This window comes from Ranitomeya variabilis, chromosome 2 (genome assembly GCF_051348905.1).
Source record: "Ranitomeya variabilis isolate aRanVar5 chromosome 2, aRanVar5.hap1, whole genome shotgun sequence".
NCBI classification, from domain to species: Eukaryota; Metazoa; Chordata; class Amphibia; order Anura; family Dendrobatidae; genus Ranitomeya; species Ranitomeya variabilis.
Genome location: NC_135233.1, coordinates 493854180 through 493874108, shown reverse-complemented (window position 1 = coordinate 493874108; position 19929 = coordinate 493854180). Strand labels below are relative to the sequence as shown.

The window sequence follows — 19929 nt, the reverse complement described above, 5'->3', positions numbered from 1 at the left end:
GGGCGGAACCGGCCAAAAGAAGCGCGGAACGAGAAAGCGCGGTAATGTGCTGATCCCGGAAGAGGAACCCCGATCTCCAGCAGGTTAGTGGAGGAAGGGCCAGCCATGTCCGAGTCGGGAGGAGCGGAGGAGGAGGCCGCAACCGGGGACGCAGGGGCACCTCCGGGCCCCGCAGCGGGCGAAGCCGCGGCCCTAATACCACCACCGGTTGCCGCAGAACCCGCTGCCCCCAGCAGTCAGTCGGACACTGCCGCTACCACAAAAGCCATAATGCCCTTCTCTATGCCGTACCTGCCCGGAGCGACCTGGCTCCCGCGATACTCTGGGGAGTCGCATACATTCACTGACTTTAAGGAAGGGCTCTGCAGCCTGCTCGAGTTCTATCCCCTGACAGAGCCTCAGAAGGTTCATATGATAACCGGCCAACTCTTTGGGGCGGCTCTGAGAGAATTGAAGTCTTTGCCCGCCGAGGATAAGGGAACTGCACAGCAGATTTTTGCAAAGCTTAAAGCCACCTTCGATACTCGCACTGCTACAGAAATTAAACTGACTTTCTATGGATGCAAACAGAGACCGCAGGATAGCTTACGGGACTATGCCCTTAATCTCCAGGAGGCGATGCGGGCCATTAACCCCTTCACCCCCAAGGGTGGTTTGCACGTTAATGACCGGTCCAATTTTTACAATTCTGACCACTGTCCCTTTATGAGGTTATAACTCTGGAACGCTTCAACGGATCTTGGCGATTCTGACATTGTTTTCTCGTGACATATTGTACTTCATGTTAGTGGTAAAATTTCTTCGATATAACTTGCGTTTATTTGTGAAAAAAATGAATATTTGGCGAAAATTTTGAAAATTTCGCAATTTTCCAACTTTGAATTTTTATGCCCTTAAATCACAGACATATGTCACACAAAATACTTAATAAATAACATTTCCCACATGTCTACTTTACATCAGCACAATTTTGGAACCAAAATTTTTTTTTGTGACGGAGTTATAAGGGTTAAAAGTTGACCAGCAATTTCTCATTTTTACAACACCATTTTTTTTTAGGGACCACATCTCATTTGAAGTCATTTTGACGGGTCTATATGATAGAAAATACCCAAGTGTGACACCATTCTAAAAACTGCACCCCTCAAGGTACTCAAAACCACTTTCAAGAAGTTTATTAACCCTTCAGGTGTTTCACAGGAATTTTTGGAATGTTTAAATAAAAATGAACATTTAACTTTTTTTCACACAAAATTTATTTCAGCTCCAATTTGTTTTATTTTACCAAGGGTAACAGGAGAAAATAGACCCCAAAAGTTGTTGTACAATTTGTCCTGAGTACGCTGATACCCCATATGTGGGGGTAAACCACAGTTTGGGCGCATGGCAGAGCTTGGAAGCAAGGGAGCGCCATTTGACTTTTCAATGCAAAATTGACTGGAATTGAGATGGGACGCCATGTTGCATTTGGAGAGCCCCTGATGTGCCTAAACATTGAAACTCCTAACAAGTGACACCATTTTGGAAAGTAGACCCCCTAAGGAACTTATCTAGATGTGTGGTGAGCACTTTGACCCAACAAGTGCTTTACAGAAGTTTATAATGCAGAGCCGTAAAAATAAAAAATCATATTTTTTCACAAAAATGATCTTTTCACCCCCAATTTTTTAATTTTCCCAAGGGTGAGAGAAGAAATTGGACCCCAAAAATTGTTGTGCAATTTGTCCTGAGTACGCTGATATCCCATATGTGGGTGTAAACCATTGTTTGGGCGCAGGGCAGAGCTCGGAAGGGAAGGAGCGCCATTTGACTTTTCAATGCAAAATTGACTGGAATTGAGATGGGACGCCATGTTGCATTTAGAGAGCCCTTGATGTGCCTAAACATTGAAACCCCTAACAAGTGACACCATTTTGGAAAGTAGACCCCCTAAGGAACTTATCTAGATGTGTGGTGAGCACTTTGACCCACCAAGTGCTTCACAGAAGTTTATAATGCAGAGCCGTAAAAATAAAAAATCATATTTTTTCACAAAAATGATCTTTTCACCCCCAATTTTTTATTTTCCCAAGGGTAAGAGAAGAAATTGGACCCCAAAAATTGTTGTGCAATTTGTCCTGAGTACACTGATACCCCATATGTGGGTGTAAACCATTGTTTGGGCGCAGGGCAGAGCTCAGAAGGGAAGGAGCGCCATTTGACTTTTCAATGCAAAATTGACTGGAATTGAGATGGGACGCCATGTTGCGTTTGGAGAGCCCCTAATGTGCCTAAACATTGAAACCCCCCACGAGTGACACCATTTTGGAAAGTAGACCCCTTAAGGAACTTATCTAGATGTGTGTTGAGCACTTTGACCCAACAAGTGCTTCACAGAAGTTTATAACGCAGAGCCGTAAAAATAAAAAATCATATTTTTTCACAAAAATGATCTTTTAACCCCCATTTTTTTATTTCCCCAAGGGTAAGAGAAGAAATTAGACCACAAAAGTTGTTGTGCAATTTGTCCTGAGTACGACGATACCCCATATGTGGGTGTAAACCATTGTTTGGGCGCATAGCAGAGCTCAGAAGGGAAGAAGCGCTATTTTACTTTTCAATGCAAAATTGACTGGAATTAAGATGGGATGCCATGTTGCGTTTGGAGAGCCCCTGATGTGCCTAAACATTAAACCCCCCCACAAGTGACACCATTTTGGAAAGTAGACCCCCTAAGGAACTTATCTAGATGTGTTTTGAGAGCTTTGAACCCCCAAGTGTTTCACTACAATTTATAACGCAGAGCCGTGAAAATAAAAATTATTTTTTTTTTCACAAAAATGATTTTTTAGCCCCCAGTTTTGTATTTTTACAAGGGTATCAGGATAAATTGGACCTCAAAAGTTGTTGTCCAATTTGTCTGGAGTACGCTGATACCCCATTTGTGGGGGGGGACCACTGTTTGGGCGCATGACAGAGCTCGGAAGGGAAGGAGCGCCATTTGGAATGCAGACTTAAATGGATTGGTCTGCAGGCGTCACGTTGCATTTGCAGAGCCCCTGATGTACCCAAACAGTACAAACCCCCCACAAGTGACCCCATATTGGAAACTAGACCCCCCAAGGAACTTATCTAGATGTGTTGTGAGAACTTTGAACCACCAAGTGTTTCACTACAGTTTATAACGCAGAGCCGTGAAAATAATTTTTTTTTTTTTTCACAAAAATGAAATTTAGCCCCCAGTTTTGTATTTTCACAAGGGTATCAGGATAAATTGGACCCTAAAAGTTGTTGTCCAATTTGTCCTGAGTACGCTGATACCCCCTATGTGGGGGGGAACCACTGTTTGGGCGCATGACAGAGCTCGGAAGGGAAGGAGCGCCATTTGGAATGCAGACTTAAATGGATTGGTCTGCAGGCGTCACGTTGCATTTGCAGAGCCCCTGATGTACCCAAACAGTACAAACCCCCCACAAGTGACCCCATATTGGAAACTAGACCCCCCAAGGAACTTATCTAGATGTGTTGTGAGAACTTTGAACCCCCAAGTGTTTCACTACAGTTTATAACGCAGAGCCGTGAAAATAAAAATTATTATTTTTTTTTCACAAAAATGATTTTTTAGCCCCCAGTTTTGTATTTTCACAAGGGTATCAGGATAAATTGGACCCTAAACGTTGTTGTCCAATTTGTCCTGAGTACGCTGATACCCCCTATGTGGGGGGGAACCACTGTTTGGGCGCATGACAGAGCTCGGAAGGGAAGGAGCGCCATTTGGAATGCAGACTTAAATGGATTGGTCTGCAGGCGTCATGTTGCATTTGCAGAGCCCCTGATGTACCCAAACAGTACAAACCCCCCACAAGTGACCCCATATTGGAAACTAGACCCCCCAAGGAACTTATCTAGATGTGTTGTGAGAACTTTGAACCCCCAAGTGTTTCACTACAGTTTATAACGCAGAGCCGTGAAAATAAAAATTATTATTTTTTTTTCACAAAAATGATTTTTTAGCCCCCAGTTTTGTATTTTCACAAGGGTATCAGGATAAATTGGACCCTAAACGTTGTTGTCCAATTTGTCCTGAGTACGCTGATACCCCCTATGTGGGGGAGAACCACTGTTTGGGCGCATGACAGAGCTCGGAAGGGAAGGAGCGCCATTTGGAATGCAGACTTAAATGGATTGGTCTGCAGGCGTCACGTTGCATTTGCAGAGCCCCTGATGTACCCAAATAGTACAAACCCCCCACAAGTGACCCCATATTGGAAACTAGACCTCCCAAGGAACTTATCTAGATGTGTTGTGAGAACTTTGAACCCCCAAGTGTTTCACTACAGTTTACAACGCAGAGCCGTGAAAATAAAACATATTTTTTTTCCCACAAAAATGATTTTTAGCCCCCCAAATTTTTATTTTCCCAAGGATAACAAGAGAACTTGGACCCCAGAAGTTGTTGTTCAATTTGTCCCTAGTACGCTGATACCCCATATGTTGGGGTAAACCCCTTTTTGGACGCACGGGAGAGCTCGGAAGGGAAGGAGCACTGTTTTACTTTTTCAACGCAGAATTGGCTGGAATTGAGATTGGACGCCATGTCGCGTTTGGAGAGCCCCTGATGTGCCTGAACAGTGGAATCTCCCCAATTCTACCTGAAACCCTACCCCTAACCTCACCCCTAACCGTTTACTGAACATTTTCTGACAGTCATAAATGCCACGTATATAAGTGCCACGTATATAAGTGCCACGTATATAAGTGCCACGTATTTAAGAGCCACGTATTTCAGTGCCACGTATTTCAGTGCCACGTATTTCAGTGCCACGTTATTTCAGTGCCACGATATTTCAGTGCCACGATATTTCAGTGCCACGTATTTCAGTGCCACGTATTTCAGGCACTGAAAAATACGTGGCACGTAAATACTTCAGTGCCACGATATTTCAGTGCCACAATATTTCAGTGCCACGTATTTCAGGCACTGAAAAATACGTGGCACGTAAATACGTGGCACGTAAATACGTGGCACTGAAATACGTGGCACTGAAATACGTGGCACTGAAATACGTGGCCACTGAAATACGTGGCCACTGAAATATCGTGGCACTTATATACGTATATACGTATATAAACGTATATTTCAGTGCCACGTATTTCAGTGCCACGTATTTCAGGGTAGGGTTAGGGGTAGGGTTAGGGTTTTTTGTTTTTTTCTTGTGTTTTTCTATAAAAACGCATGCGTTTTACCGCGTTTACATGCATTTTTTCACACATGTGGTTTTTTTAAAAAACGCATGCAGATAAAAACACAAGTGTGAAACCAGACTAAAAGACGCTTTTTATAGCAAAAAAGTTTTTGCGTCTCCACATTTTGAGACCTATAATTTTTCCACATTTTGGTCCACAGAGTCATGTGAGGTTTTTTTTTTTTTGCGGGACGAGTTGACGTTTTTATTGGTAACATTTTCGGACACGTGACCATTTTTTATCACTTTTTATTCCGATTTTTGTGAGGCAGAATAACCAAAAACCAGCTATTCATGAATTTCTTTTGGGAGAGGCGTTTATACCGTTCTGCGCTTGGTAAAATTGATAAAGCAGTTTTATTCTTCGGGTCAGTACGATTACAGCGATACCTCATTTATATCATTTTTTAATGTTTTGACGCTTTTATACGATAAAAACTATTTTATAGAAAAAATAATTATTTTGGCATCGCTTTATTCTGAGGACTATAACTTTTTTATTTTTTTGCTGATGATGCTGTATGGCGGCTCGTTTTTTGCGGGACAAGATGACGTTTTCAGCGGTAACATGGTTATTTATATCCGTCTTTTTGATCGCGTGTTATTCCACTTTTTGTTCGGCGGTATGGTAATAAAGCGTTGTTTTTTGCCTCGTTTTTTTTTTTTTTTTCTTACGGTGTTTACTGAAGGGGTTAACTAGTGGGCCAGTTTTATAGGTTGGGTCGTTACGGACGCGGCGATACTAAATATGTGTACTTTTATTGTTTTTGTTTGTTTTTTTTAGATAAAGAAATGTATTTATGGGAATAATATTTTTTTTTTTATTATTATTTATTTAGGAATTTTTTTTTTTTTTTTTTACACATGTGGAAATTTTTTTTTTTACTTTTTTACTTTGTCCCAGGGGGGGACATCACAGATCGCAGATCTGATAGTGTGCACAGCACTCTATGAGATCCGCGATCATCTTTTCATCGGAGCAGGCTGCAGCTTTCATCTGCAGCCTGCTCCGACCCGGAAGTGCTCCCTGCAGGACCCGGATACAGCCCCTCGGCCATTTTGGATCCGGGGCCTGCAGGGAGAAGACGTTCGGTACGAGGTGAGTACATCACCTTGTACCGATCGTCTCAGGGAAGCCCGCAGGGAGCCCCCTCCCTGCGCGATGCTTCCCTGTACCGCCGGTACACCGCGATCATGTTTGATCGCGGTGTGCCGGGGGTTAATGTGTCGGGGGCGGTCCGTGACCGCTCCTGGCACATAGTGCCGGATGTCAGCTGCGATATGCAGCCGACACCCGGCCGCGATCGGCCGCGCTCCCCCCGTGAGCGCGGCCGATCGCGTATGACGTACTATCCCGTCGGCGGTCATGGGGGCCCACCCCACCTCGACGGGATAGTACGTCAAATGTCGGGAAGGGGTTAAGCAGAGTGACCCCGGCAGCATGCAGGATGAGGATAAACTCCTGAAGGAGCGGTTCATTGAGGGGCTCCTGTGCAGTCACCAAAGGGGCCAATTGCACTTCCTGGCCATGCAAAATCCAGACTTGACTTTTGCGCAATTCAAAGATAAAGCTATCCAGGCATTGCAGCAGCGACAACCCAGCCGTGCAGTACCTCCCCGGCGCCCCGCTCTCACGTACCACCAGGAGGTGGCGTCGGATGCCCCAGTCGCCGCCGAGACCGATGCCCAGAGCCTAGAGGACGACTCCCCTGCAGGACTTCGCCTCCAGATGCAGGAGCTAACCAAGAGCGTTGCTGCCCTGGCCCGGATGGTGCAGTCCCTACAGGAGGCCCCCAAGGAGAAGATCCAGTTGGCCTCCAGACCAGAGGATGTCCCTTGGATGCGACAGAGGAGGACTCCGCCGACCAGAGGCCGGAACGACGATCGCTTCCACCAGGACGGACGACCCATCTGCCGCCGCTGTCACCAGGTGGGCCACCTTGCAAGGTACTGTCCTTTAAACGAGCAACCCCTGGGGCAAAGGGCCAACCCCCAGGAGTAGGACGGTCAGGCCCGCAGCATTGGAGAACCAAGTACATTGGAGGACGACCAGTTCTCCCTGTAGTGGTTGATGGAATCCCCTTGAACGCTTTGCTGGACACCGGTTCTCAGGTGACGACTATACCTTACGTGCTTTATAGACGGTATTGGGAGGACACCGATATTACTCGTGGCCCTAACGATGATTTCACCATAATAGCCAGTAATGGTCAGCCGTTGCCACAAGTGGGGTATAAGGAGGTCACCATCAAGGTGGGGCGGGTGGAATTGAAAGCCCAAGGGATTGTGATTGTTGATATTGACCGTCGAGAATGTAATCCCATGATGACTCTTGGTACTAATGTTATAGAAAATTGTCTTGCAGAAGTTATTGTTTTATTGCAACAGGTGGCAGAAACCGCTGGCCACAGTGAGCAACGTGCCCTGCAGAAGGAAATCAGAGCTCTGATGCAGAGACAGCAGGTAGAGCTGACTGGTGGTGAGATTGGTCGTGTCACTGTGAGTGATTCAAACCCCATCGCGATACCCCCCAGGAGTGAAATGTTAATATGGTGTCGGGCAGCCATGGGCCTCAGGGGAAAGGACTACCAGGCCTTGGTAGAACCCGTATATTCAGACAATAGGCCTACTATTCTGACAGCCCGGGGGGTGGTCGACGTTCGCCAGGGGAGAGTGCCCGTACGTGTCCTCAATTGTGGGGAGGAAGAGGTTCACCTCACCAAGTATGCCACGCTTGCCAAATTGTTCACTGTTAATAATAGTGTGATACAGACACCTGAACCCTTGGTCCCGTCAAACGTGGCGGAGGACAACGGTTCTGCAGAGCACTCGAAAGACTGGTGTCGGGAATTGCATGTGGGCACTGACTCTACCCCATCCCATCAAAAGCAGGGGGCCTACAGGGTGGTACACGAGTACGAGCAGGTATTCAGCAAACACCCCTTAGATTTTGGGCAGGTGAAAGGGATCCAACACCATATCCCCACGGGAGATCACCGACCCATAAAAGAGAGATATCGCCCTGTACCCCCAGCTCATTACCAGTGTGCCAAGGACATGTTGCGGGAAATGAAGGAGGCTGGGGTGGTGAGAGACAGCTGTAGCCCCTGGGCAGCTCCGTTAGTCCTTGTTAAAAAGAAAGATGGTACAATGAGAATGTGTGTTGATTACAGGCAGTTGAATCGCATTACACATAAGGACGCATACCCACTGCCAAGGATAGAGGAGTCTCTGGCTTCCTTAAAATCTGCTAACTATTTCTCTACCTTAGATCTCACCAGTGGGTACTGGCAGGTTCCTGTAGCGGAGGCGGACAAAGAGAAGACGGCCTTCACGACACCAATGGGTCTCTGCGAATTCAATTACATGCCCTTCGGATTGTGCAATGCTCCCGGGACGTTCCAGAGGATGATGGAGTGCTGCCTGGGGCACATGAACTTTGAAACCATGCTGCTGTATTTGGATGATGTCATTGTCTTCTCTAAGACCTACGAAGACCATCTGAAGCACCTGGCCGAGGTGTTTGAAGCCCTGTCCAACTTTGGCTTAAAGGTGAAACCGTCCAAGTGTCATCTGCTGAAACCTAAAGTGCAGTACCTGGGCCATGTGGTGAGCGCTGAAGGAGTAGCCCCAGACCCCGACAAGATCACGGTGATCAAGGACTGGCCAAAGCCCAGTGACCTTCATGAAGTCCGGCAGTTCCTCGAGCTGGTAGGCTATTACCGGAGGTTCATTAAGGACATTACCAAGAAGGCCGCACCCTTGCAAAACCTGTTGGTGGGCCAACCAAAGAGGACCAAGGGGAGGAGCACCTCCTTTGATTGGAACGAGGAGCTGGAGGGATCCTTCACTTGTTTGAAGTCGGCACTGACGGGAGAAGAGGTACTGGCTTACCCCGAATACGACCAACCGTTTGTGCTGTACACAGATGCCAGCAATGTGGGATTAGGAGCCGTGCTGTCCCAGGTCCAGAAAGGCAAAGAAAGGGTGATCGCTTACGCCAGCAGGAAACTCCGTCCCACGGAAAGAAACCCTGATAACTACAGTTCCTTTAAGCTGGAATTCCTTGCCATCGTCTGGGCAGTGACAGAGAGGTTCAAACACTACCTGGCCTCTGCGAAATTCACCGTCTTCACGGATAACAATCCGCTAACGCATCTGGATACTGCCAAACTCGGGGCCTTGGAACAGCGGTGGATGGCCCGGCTGTCCAACTATGATTTCACCATCAAGTACCGGGCAGGACACAAGAATGCCAATGCCGATGCCTTGTCCCGAATGCCCAACTTGCCAGAAACGGGAGAAGACCCGGAGGCACTTGAAGAGGTGGAGCTGCCTGCATTCCATCGCCCCAAAGCCACTCAGAACTCTCATCATGTGAAGAACAGGCACAGAAACCAACCGGATGACACGCTGAATCCCCTGCCCCATCACGGATGGGCGGAAACTCAGGATGGTGACCCCACGGTCCGTCGGGTGAAAGAGCTCTTGACGCAGGCAGGGTTGCATCCCGGCCCAGATGATCCACAGGAAACTCAACAGCTGTGGAACGGGAGAAGCAAACTGTTTATCCATGATGGCAAGCTGTGCAGGAGGAGCATCGACCCACGTACTCATGAATTGGTGTGGCAGATAGTGGTGCCAAGGCGAGATGCGCCCATGGTTCTGGGAGCCTAGCACGATGGAGCCGGACACTTCGGATGGAGGAAGCTAGAGAGGCTACTCCGAGGGAGGTTCTATTGGATTGGCATGAAGAGAGCCATTGAGAAGTGGTGTCGGGAGTGCGGTCCATGTAGCCTGCGCAGGAAGGACCGTGGCAGCCAACGGGCTCCCCTGCAGCCTATCATCACCAAACGGCCACTCGAACTGGTCGCGCTGGATCATGTGAAGTTGACACCTAGCCGGTCCGGCTATATCTACGCTCTTACCATCGTAGATCACTACTCCAGATTTCTGGTGGTTGTACCTGTCAAGGATCTAACGGCCAGGACTGCCGCCAAGGCCTTCCAGCAGTACTTTTGTAGGCCCCATGGCTACCCGGAGAAGGTACTGACTGATCAGGGACCAGCATTCGAAGCAGAAGTGTTCCAAGAGTTCTGCCAACTGTACGGGTGTAAGAAGATCCGAACCACGCCGTACCATCCTCAAACCAATGGGATGTGCGAAAAGATGAACCAGGTGGTGATCGACTTATTGAAGACCTTGCCCGTAGAGGAACGGAACCTGTGGCCGACAAAGTTGCCTGACTTGGTGGATATCTACAATCACATCCCAGTAAATTCCACCAACTGTACTCCAGCGTACATAATGAGGGGAAGGCCTAGCCAGTTACCCGTTGATCTGGACATGGGGGTCCTAGTCCCCGAAGATACCTCGCCGGATGCGGATTGGGATGCAGAAAGGCAGCGAAGGTACCGCAAAGTACAGGAGTGCGTGGAAAGAAGTCTCGCCCAGGCTAGGCAGAAACAGGAAAGGGACTACAACCAGCACGCTCCTGCGATTCCCCTGTCACCTGGTGAGCAAGTACTTAAACGAAAGAGGAGACTACACAAGCTCGATGACCAATGGGAAGCAGAACCGTATACCATCCTGCCATCCGATTTCGACAACACGAAGGTCTGTCTCATCAGTAAGGACAGAGGGGAGACCTCGACAGCGGTATCCAGGGATCACCTTAAAGTCTGCCCCGATAAGTTGAGAGAGAGGGACACGGCCCCAGGAATCTCCCCGCCGGTGGAAAAGGAGAAGATGATCCATACCGTCCTTGGTGACTTTCCCCAGTCCTGGACTCAGATAAATCAGGCCATCGTGGTACCTGTTCTAACGTTTCAACAGCCGGACCCACCAGAAACAATGGTGGTACCAGATCATCCAGCCCCGCAACCTCAACAAGCCCTACCTGAAGATGCCATGCCAACCGTTGAACCAGCAAATCCTCCCTCTGCTATCGGTGAGCCTGCCGTACCTACTGTTGCCAGCAGCAGCAGCCCTGAGAGCTTCAGCCTGCCAGTGCTACCCAGACTCACTGAAAGTGTAGCTAGAAGGCAGTACACTACACCAGGGGTAGCAAGTATAGTGGGCCCTGTTAGACCAGTAGCAACCCCTGTGCTGCGAAGGTCCACACGCAGCACTCAGAATCAAATTCCCCTCCGCTACAAGACTTAGAGATACTAATAAGGGCTGTTATTTAGTTGAAAATGTTTGTGTATATATCTTTTGTTACAGGTTTTAAAATGGACAATAGAGTAATGGACGGTGAATTGCTCCAAAAACTTCTAAAAGGGGACCCCTTTGTTTACCTGGGGTCCCCGCTGTTTCAACCACTGAACTGAGAGTCATAAACTGTGCATGACCTAACTTTCGCAACGTTCAAGAGTTCTCACCTCCCATAAAGGGAAGCACTGCTATGTTTAATTGTTTATGATATTTCAAAATTTTGTGTGTTTTCTGTTAACATGTAATGTTGTTCTTGTTTTCCCAGTCCGGGAGTACTGGATTTAACCGGGGGGGAGTGCAGCGCCCCAGAGTCCTGGTCGTTGCAGTAATGTCGCTCTGCCACTAAGGGGAGTGATGTTACGTCTGATTGCACTAAAGGAGTTTCTCTGACCAGGTAACACTCACACTACACTTCACACTCCGGCCACCGGGGGGGTGGTTCTATCTAGTAGGCCACTCCTCACACTCTGGTAAAACGGGGGGTTGGACAGGAAGAGGAGAGAGAAGTAACTGGGAAGAGCTAGTGAGAGGACCTGTCAGGGATGGGATCCTGGCAGACTCCTAAGAGCAGAACTAACCAGTGAACAACGGGAATACAGTAAAGAGGAATTAGGACCAGAAGGAGTCGTGCTGTTAGACCGAGGCAACATCCTTCTGAGGCGCAAACAGTCGGTGGCCGGAACGCCGAGCAAGTAAGAGACTCTAAGTACTACTGCAAACCACGGCCGGACAGCCAATTATAGGTTGGCTGTCTCACACAAATCACCTAAGCAGACAACGGAGGCAGCTGTGGGAGAGGGGTGACTCTAGGGTCCCGGAAGAACTCCAGGCCTACCCCGTCATACGGGTGCGTCCTACCATATCACCTGGGGGACGGAGAGAACGAACACGAGAAACAGACACAACAGTTGTGAGGACTATCCCGGGAGATCAGCAGGGAAGAACTACAACACCCAGCGCTAGAAGGTAGACACTGATTCCCACCTGTAAAGGGAACTCCTGATGTGCCTTTGGACCGGCCGGTCTTTGACAGCCCTGTTGACAGCGCTCTGGACTGAGGACTCTAAAACCTTCAGTAAAGAGGTAAAGAGACTGCAACCTGGTGTCCTCGTTATTTACTACGACCCACACTGCACCGCAACATCACCACCATCCACATCTATTACTGTACGCCCCTCAGCAGGGTCACGGTCCGGGTCTAGCCACCGTGACAACCCCAGAGCAGAGACTTAGAGGCCCGGTACCGGGTACCCCTCGGCCCTGCGGCAGTGGGGGCGCTACACGATCATGCTGCAGCGCAGGGGCCGCTGCCAGCGCATGCCTGCAGAAGGTCATTTTTATCAAATATATATAATACTAGATGATGGCCCGATTCTAACGCATCAGGTATTCTAGAATATGTATGTATGTATATATATAGCAGCCACATAGCATATAGCAGAGGCCACGTAACACAGACAGCCACGTAGAATATAGCACAGCCATGTAGTATATAGGAGCCACGTAGTATATAACACTGCGCACGTAGTATATAACACTGCACATGTAGTATATAACACTGCCCACATAGTATATAACACTGCCCATGTAGTATATAACACTGCGCACGTAGTATATAACACTGCCCACGTAGTATATAACACTGCGCACGTAGTATATAACACTACCCACGTAGTATATAACACTGCCCACATAGTATATAACACTGCCCATGTAGTATATAACACTGCCCACATAGTATATAACACAGCCCACATAGTATATAACACAGCCCACGCAGTATATAACACTGCGCACGTAGTATATAACACAGCCCACGTAGTATATAACACTGCGCACGTAGTATATAACACTGCCCACGTAGTATATAACACTGCGCACATAGTATATAACACAGCCCACATAATATATAGCATTCACGCAGTATATAACACAGCCCACGTAGTATTTAACATTGCCTACGTAGTATATAAAATTGCCCATGAAGAATATAACACTGCCCATGCAGTATATAACATAGGCCACACAGTATATAACACTGCCCACGTAGTATATAGCAGCCTCGCAGTATATAACACAGCCCGAGTACTATATAGCAGTGTGGGCACCATATCTCTGTTAAAAAAAGAGTGAAAATAAAAAATAGTTATATACTCACCCTCCGGCGCCCAGCAAAGCTGTCCCTATGCGCGCGATGCGGTCGCCAGCTTCCGTTCCCAGCGATGCATTGCAAAATTACCCAGATGACTTAGCGGTCTCACGAGACCGCTACGTCATCATCTCGCGAGACCGCAATGCAAGGCCCAGAGCGTCGCGAGGAGAGAGAAAGGCGCCGGAAGATGAGTATATAATGATTTTTTATTTTTTTATTTTTAACATTAGATCTATTTACTATTGATGCTGCATAGGCAGCATCAATAGTAAAAAGTTGGTCACACAGGGTTAATAGCAGCGTTAACGGATTGCGTTACACCGCAGCATAACGCAGCCATTAACCCTGTGTGAGCGAGGACTGGAGGGGAGTATGGAGGGGGCACTGACAGTGCCAGACTGTGCCCGTCGCTGATTGGTCGCGGCCCGGCGGCTGCGACCAATCAGCGACGCGGGATTTCTGTGACAGACAGACAAACAGACGGAAGTGACCCTTAGACGATTATATATATATAGATTCATTATGTAAACTAGGGGACAAGTGAGTGACCTGTCAGAAGCCATACAGATGAATACCTAATCAGAGTACGACATGAAGACCCCTCACAGGCCGCCCCGGAGCAGGAGCATATCATTGACTGAAAATAAAGATTACACAACAACCACAAGACGGATTATATCACCAAGTATCGTAGTAATTAGTATAACGGCGCCGACCTGACACTGTCTGTAGGTTACTGTGCAAAATCCTGCTGACAGGTTCCCTTTAATCAGTATCACACTGAACAAAAGAGCAATTTTCATAATTTTGACAATATTATTCTTTGCTTTTATAGCACCATCATATTCTACAGCACTTTACATACATTGTAATCGCTGTCCCCATTGGGGCTCACAATCTAAACTCCCTATCGGTATGTGGGAGGAAGCCCACGCAAACACGGGGAGAACATACAGACTCCTTGCAGATGTTGTCCTTGGTGGGATTTGAACCCAGGATCCCAGTGCTGCAAAGCAACAGTGTCACTGCTAAGCACTCAAATTAGTTGATGCAAAAATGAACACACCCCATATAAAAAATACTACATCTGGTATTTTGTATGACCTCCATGATTAATAAGCACAGCACCAAGTCTACTAGGCATGAACAAATTGGTAACATATTACAACATCTATCTTTTTCCATGCTTCAAGAACCACCTCTTTTAGAGCCTGGATGCTGGATGGAGAGTGATGACAACCTGTCTCTTCAGAATTCTCTATAGGTGTTTGGTTGAGTTAGGATCAGCAGACATTTGGCCACTGAATCACTTTCACACTGTTCTTCAGAAATGCAAGAGATGTTTGTTTTGGATCATTGTCAAGTTGGGAAAGTACTCGTCTACCAAGGGCACTGAGGGATGGTGGCATCTTCTCTTTCAATATCAAGCAGTACATCTGTGAATTCATGATAGAATCAATGAAATGTAACTCCCCGACACCAGCAGCACTCTTGCAGCCCCACATAAGAACATTGCCACCACCATGTTTCACTGTAGGCACCAAGCATTTTTTTAAATTAATTTTTTTAAAATACATGGTGCCTACAGTGAAACATGGTGGTGGCAGTGTTCTTATGTGGGGCTGCAAGAGTGCTGCTGGTGTTGGGGAGCTAGTCTCAGCTAGAGTGCTTTATAACAATGCCAGCCATAGTACCTCCATAATAATGTCAGCTAGAGTGCCTTATAACAGTGCCAGTCAGATAGCCCCCATAATAGTTTCAGCAAGAGTGGCTTAAAACAGTTTCAGCCACAATAACCCGATAATAGTGTTACCTAGCGTGCCTTATAATAGTGTCATCATAATAGTGACAGCTAGAGTGCCTTATAACCATGCCCCATAACAGTGTCAGCTAGAGTGCTTTATAACAGTGCCAGTCACATAGCCCCCATAATAGTTTCAGCAAGAGTGGCTTAAAACAGTTTCAGCCACAATAACCCGATAATAGTGTTACCTAGCGTGCCTTATAATAGTGTCGTCATAATAGTGACAGCTAGAGTGCCATATAACAGTGCCCCATAACAGTGTCAGCTAGAGTGCTTTATAACAGTGCCCCATAACAGTGACAGCTAGAGTGCCTTATAGCAATGCCAGCCACAGTCCCCCTCCACAATAGTGTCAGCTAGAGTGCTTTATAAAAATGCCCCCCACAGTGCCCCATAACAGTGACAGCTAGAGTGCCTTATAACAATGGCAGCCACAGTGCCTCCACAATAATGTCAGCTAAAGTGCTTTATAACAATGCCAGCCACAGTGCCTCCACAACAGTGTCAGCTAAAGTGCTTTATAACAATGCCAGCCACAGTGCCCCATAACAGTATCAGTTAGAGGGCCTTATAACAGTGACAGCTACAGGACCATAATAATATTGACAGCTAGCGTGCCTTATAACAATGACACCCACAATACTCCTAGTAATAGTGGCGACACAGTCTCCTTTAGGCTGCTTTCACACATCAGTTTTTTGCCATCAGGCTCAATCCGGCAAATTCTGAAAAAAAATGGATCCGGCAAAAGTTGCCGCCGGATCCGTTTTTTTCTCGGAGACTTGTATTAGCGACGGATTGTTTCACATTTCATCCATTTTTTGCCGGATCCGTCAAAAATTGGTTTTCCGGCGGCCAGAAAAAACGGACATAGTAACGTTTTTTGTGTCCGTCGAAAAAACGGACAATGACGGATCCGTCGCCGTCCGTCGTTAGCTACAATGGAACCCTATGGCACCAGATTGTCAAATGACAGAATCCGGAGATGGATTTCGTTGTTTTTAACTGAGCATGCTCCAATTTTTTTAGGATCCAATTAGCTGGATCCGTCGAAAAAATGGATCCATCACATCAGTTTTTCGCAATCTGCGACGGATCCATTTTTTTCAACATTCGACGAATTGTGCCTGACGGCAAAAAAAACTGATGTGTGAAAGCTGCCATAGTGCCTCCAGCAACAGTGCCCCCATAACGCAGGCTGCCCCTGTGAAACAAATATCTCCCTGTTGCAGAAAGCTTCACGTGAGCAGGTCCCATAACAATGTAGTGTAGGCTTCCTGCCATAAATCCAATATATTACAGTATTATGGATGATGCAGTGATGTACAAATGCTTCAATGTTCTTTAACACAGAGGTATTAGCAACAATTGTTAACTTGACATTTTCAATGACTACCAATGAATTAAATGTCAAGTTAAAGTCTGCATCTGTATAGTGTACTGCATGAGAAGAAAGCCCCATCCTCATGTTTTGCAGTCCCCCAAATCTGCGCATGTCCAAAGTTCCAAGTCCCAGAATCAGTTTCTGAGTCGCAGTGTTACTATACCTCTGTGCTGCCAGTGCTGGCGGCTTCTTCCTCCTGCTGTAAATGCTCCCTTCTTTTCCAGCAGTTAGGAGGAGTATGCAGGACACCCTCATCCAAAACTGGATCATGATGAGCTATCGAACCAGCCCCAAATCCGGCAGTGACCAATAGTGAGTGGATCTCGCTAGGTCTCTCCTCTCTATTGTGTCTCTGTCACCTTTACTCCAAATAAAAACCGTCTTCTCTGGCCCTCCACTCAGAATATCTGACTCTTGATCCAGCTACATAGACTACCGGTCTGGTCCCCTGATCATCTGTGGTCTTCTTCTGCCCCTTTCTTGTCCTCTCTGTGTCTTTCCCTCTATCTCTATCCAATGTTTGTATTCTGCTTCCCTACTTTTTTCCTAATGCCGTGTCCTTAGCTGTATCCTATTCTGAACTATCACCTTCGAAAAACTCTCCATCCTCCCCTCTCTAAAGCTCTCCCTCCTTTGACTCACTTTCTCCCTCTGCTCTGCTGCTGATGAATTTGATGGGATAGGAGCCCCTCACATCATAGTAAGAAGGAAGTGGCCCCACAGTGACATCTGGGAACGGATAGAAAGCTTTGCCAGATGCAGATCTCTCTATCCGCTCCCAGATGTCACACTCTCTGATGTGCCAAGATTGCGTGTGTCTATCTGTTCTGCACAAGTGTGTGCTTCTATGTAGTGTTTATTAAGGAATTGCATGTGTGTGACTGTGTACATCTCCTCGGAAAGCCTCGGGAGTTCTGATCTCAACTTTCCGTTACTAAATAAATTAAACATAAACAAGTATCTGTAATACTCAAATCCCCAAAAACTAATCTCCTAGAGAGATGCAAAAAGAGGTGGAAGAGGAGGAGGAAGTTGCCCCCTCATTGCTAAATAATCATATCTGTAGAAACATGTAATGTAAGGTCAAGGTCATTAATCCTTTACCATGCTTTTTATCTGTTTTGCTATTGTTATTGCATTAATTTATATAGGGCCATCATCGATCCAGTGAGGATAGATAGCAGAATAAGGCTGGAGTCAGACTAAGGCCATGTTCACACAATGCGTTTTTTACCGCGGAACCGCAGCGATTTTGCCGCTGCGGGTCCGCAGCTGTTTTCCATGCAGGGTACAGTACAATGTAACCCTATGGAAAACAGGAAATGCTGTGCACATGATGCAGAAATTCACTAAAAAAGCCGCGCTGAATAGCTGCGGTAAAAAAGAAGGACCATGTCACTTCTTTGTGCGGAACTGCAGCGGTTCTGCACCCATAGACCTCCATTGTGAGGTCAAACCCGCAGTAAAACCCGCAGATCAAAAATATATCTGCGGGTTTTATTGCGGTTATGGGTGGAGAAACCGCTGCAGCAGGAAGTGCGGGGAAGCGGGCGGAAGTGCGTCGGCGGAAGTGCGTGGGCGGAGTGTGTTCCGAAGTGACGGAGGCATACCATCGCATGGGGATCGATGTCGGCTGTTTGATAGATTTGGTATGTGTGTGTGTGTGTGTATGTGTGTGTGTGTATGTGTGTGTATCCCCATGCGACGCTAGTGCCACCATTGTGCTAAGTCGCCGTATGGGACTACTACTCCCATCCGGTATTAGGATGGGAGAGTTGTCCCTGTGTCCGGCGACTTAGCACAGTTGTAAAGTTACACAAAACACACACAATACACATACATGACACACAGTACATACAACATATAACACAGAGTATATACTCACCAACAGCACACTGGTAGGCGAAGCCCTCGATCCCCTAGAAAAAATCCCAAAATAAAAAATCAAATCCATACTCCCTGTCCGCAGAATCCATAAAACGAGTGTCCCACGCCGATCGGCTGCTCTCCGGCGATACACTGCCAGGAGCGAAGCTCCTAGCAGTGTATCGCGTACTGTTCCGGAGTTCAATGGCTCCGGCGTCTCGGTTAACGGCAGTACAGCTGCGTTGAACTTTCCCACGCAGCACTGCCGTTAAGCGAGAGTGCCGGGGTCAATGACCGCCGGTAAACTCGCTCGCGCATGGGCAGTGACACACCGACGGGAACTATGGCTCCTGTCAGTGTGTTGCTGCAGCCGTGGAGAGCAGACATATCTCTGGATGTGTCTGTTCTCCATGGAAGATCGTGATACGTGATACATAAATACGTAAATACATAAATACGTGATACGTGGCACTTAAATACGTGATACGTGGCACTTAAATACGTGGCACTGAAATACGTGATACGTGGCACTTAAATACGTGGCACTTAAATACGTGATACGTGGCACTTAAATACGTGATACGTGGCACTGAAATACGTGGCACTGAAATACGTGATACGTGGCACTTAAATACGTGTCACTGAAATACGTGATACGTGGCACTAAGTCTACGTTCACATTTGCGGTCTGCGCCGCAGCGTCGGGCGCCGCAGCGTCGCCGCATGCGTCATGCGCCCCTATATTTAACATGGGGGCACATGGACATGCGTTGCACTTGCGTTTTGCGACGCATGCGTCACTGCGGCGCACGCGTCCGGGCGCAGAGGACGCAGCAAGTTGCATTTTTGCTGCGTCCAAAATCAACCAAAAAAAGGACGCATGCGTCGCAAAACGCAGCGTTGTGCATGCGTTTTGCTGCGTTTTTGTTTGCGTTGTGCGTTGCGTCGCCGATGCTGCGGCGCACAACGCAAATGTGAACATAGCCTTAAATACGTGGCACTTAAATAGCTGGATAGAGCTGGATCCGCGGGCTGTGATCTGGCCTACGCTTAGCACTCTGCGGAGCGCTGTCATTCAAAACACGTCCACTCATTTTGGTGTTTAGTCCCAAAATGGAGGATGGAAGAAGAAAAGGGTTGGACAAGGAAATGACATTTCTTTTTTTTTTTTTTCCCCCACTGCAGTTAAAGCTTTATTTGTGTCAAACACAGACAATCTGCAGAGAAAACTGCATAAAAAACCGCACTAAAAACCGCATCAAAAAACGCACTAAAAAACGCA

The 19929-nt window shown here is 47.2% G+C and overlaps 1 protein-coding gene across 1 annotated transcript in view; it reads right to left on the bottom strand.

The window, feature by feature from the left end:
- Positions 1–17397, bottom strand: part of VWCE (von Willebrand factor C and EGF domains) — a 157610-nt gene extending 140213 nt beyond the window's left edge. The window contains exon 1 of the mRNA XM_077287995.1: positions 16945–17397. Within this exon, the coding sequence (XP_077144110.1) occupies positions 16945–17051 (107 nt within the window). The 5' untranslated portion in view covers positions 17052–17397. The remainder of the gene's footprint in view (positions 1–16944) is intronic.
- Positions 17398–19929: the final 2532 nt, after the last annotated feature.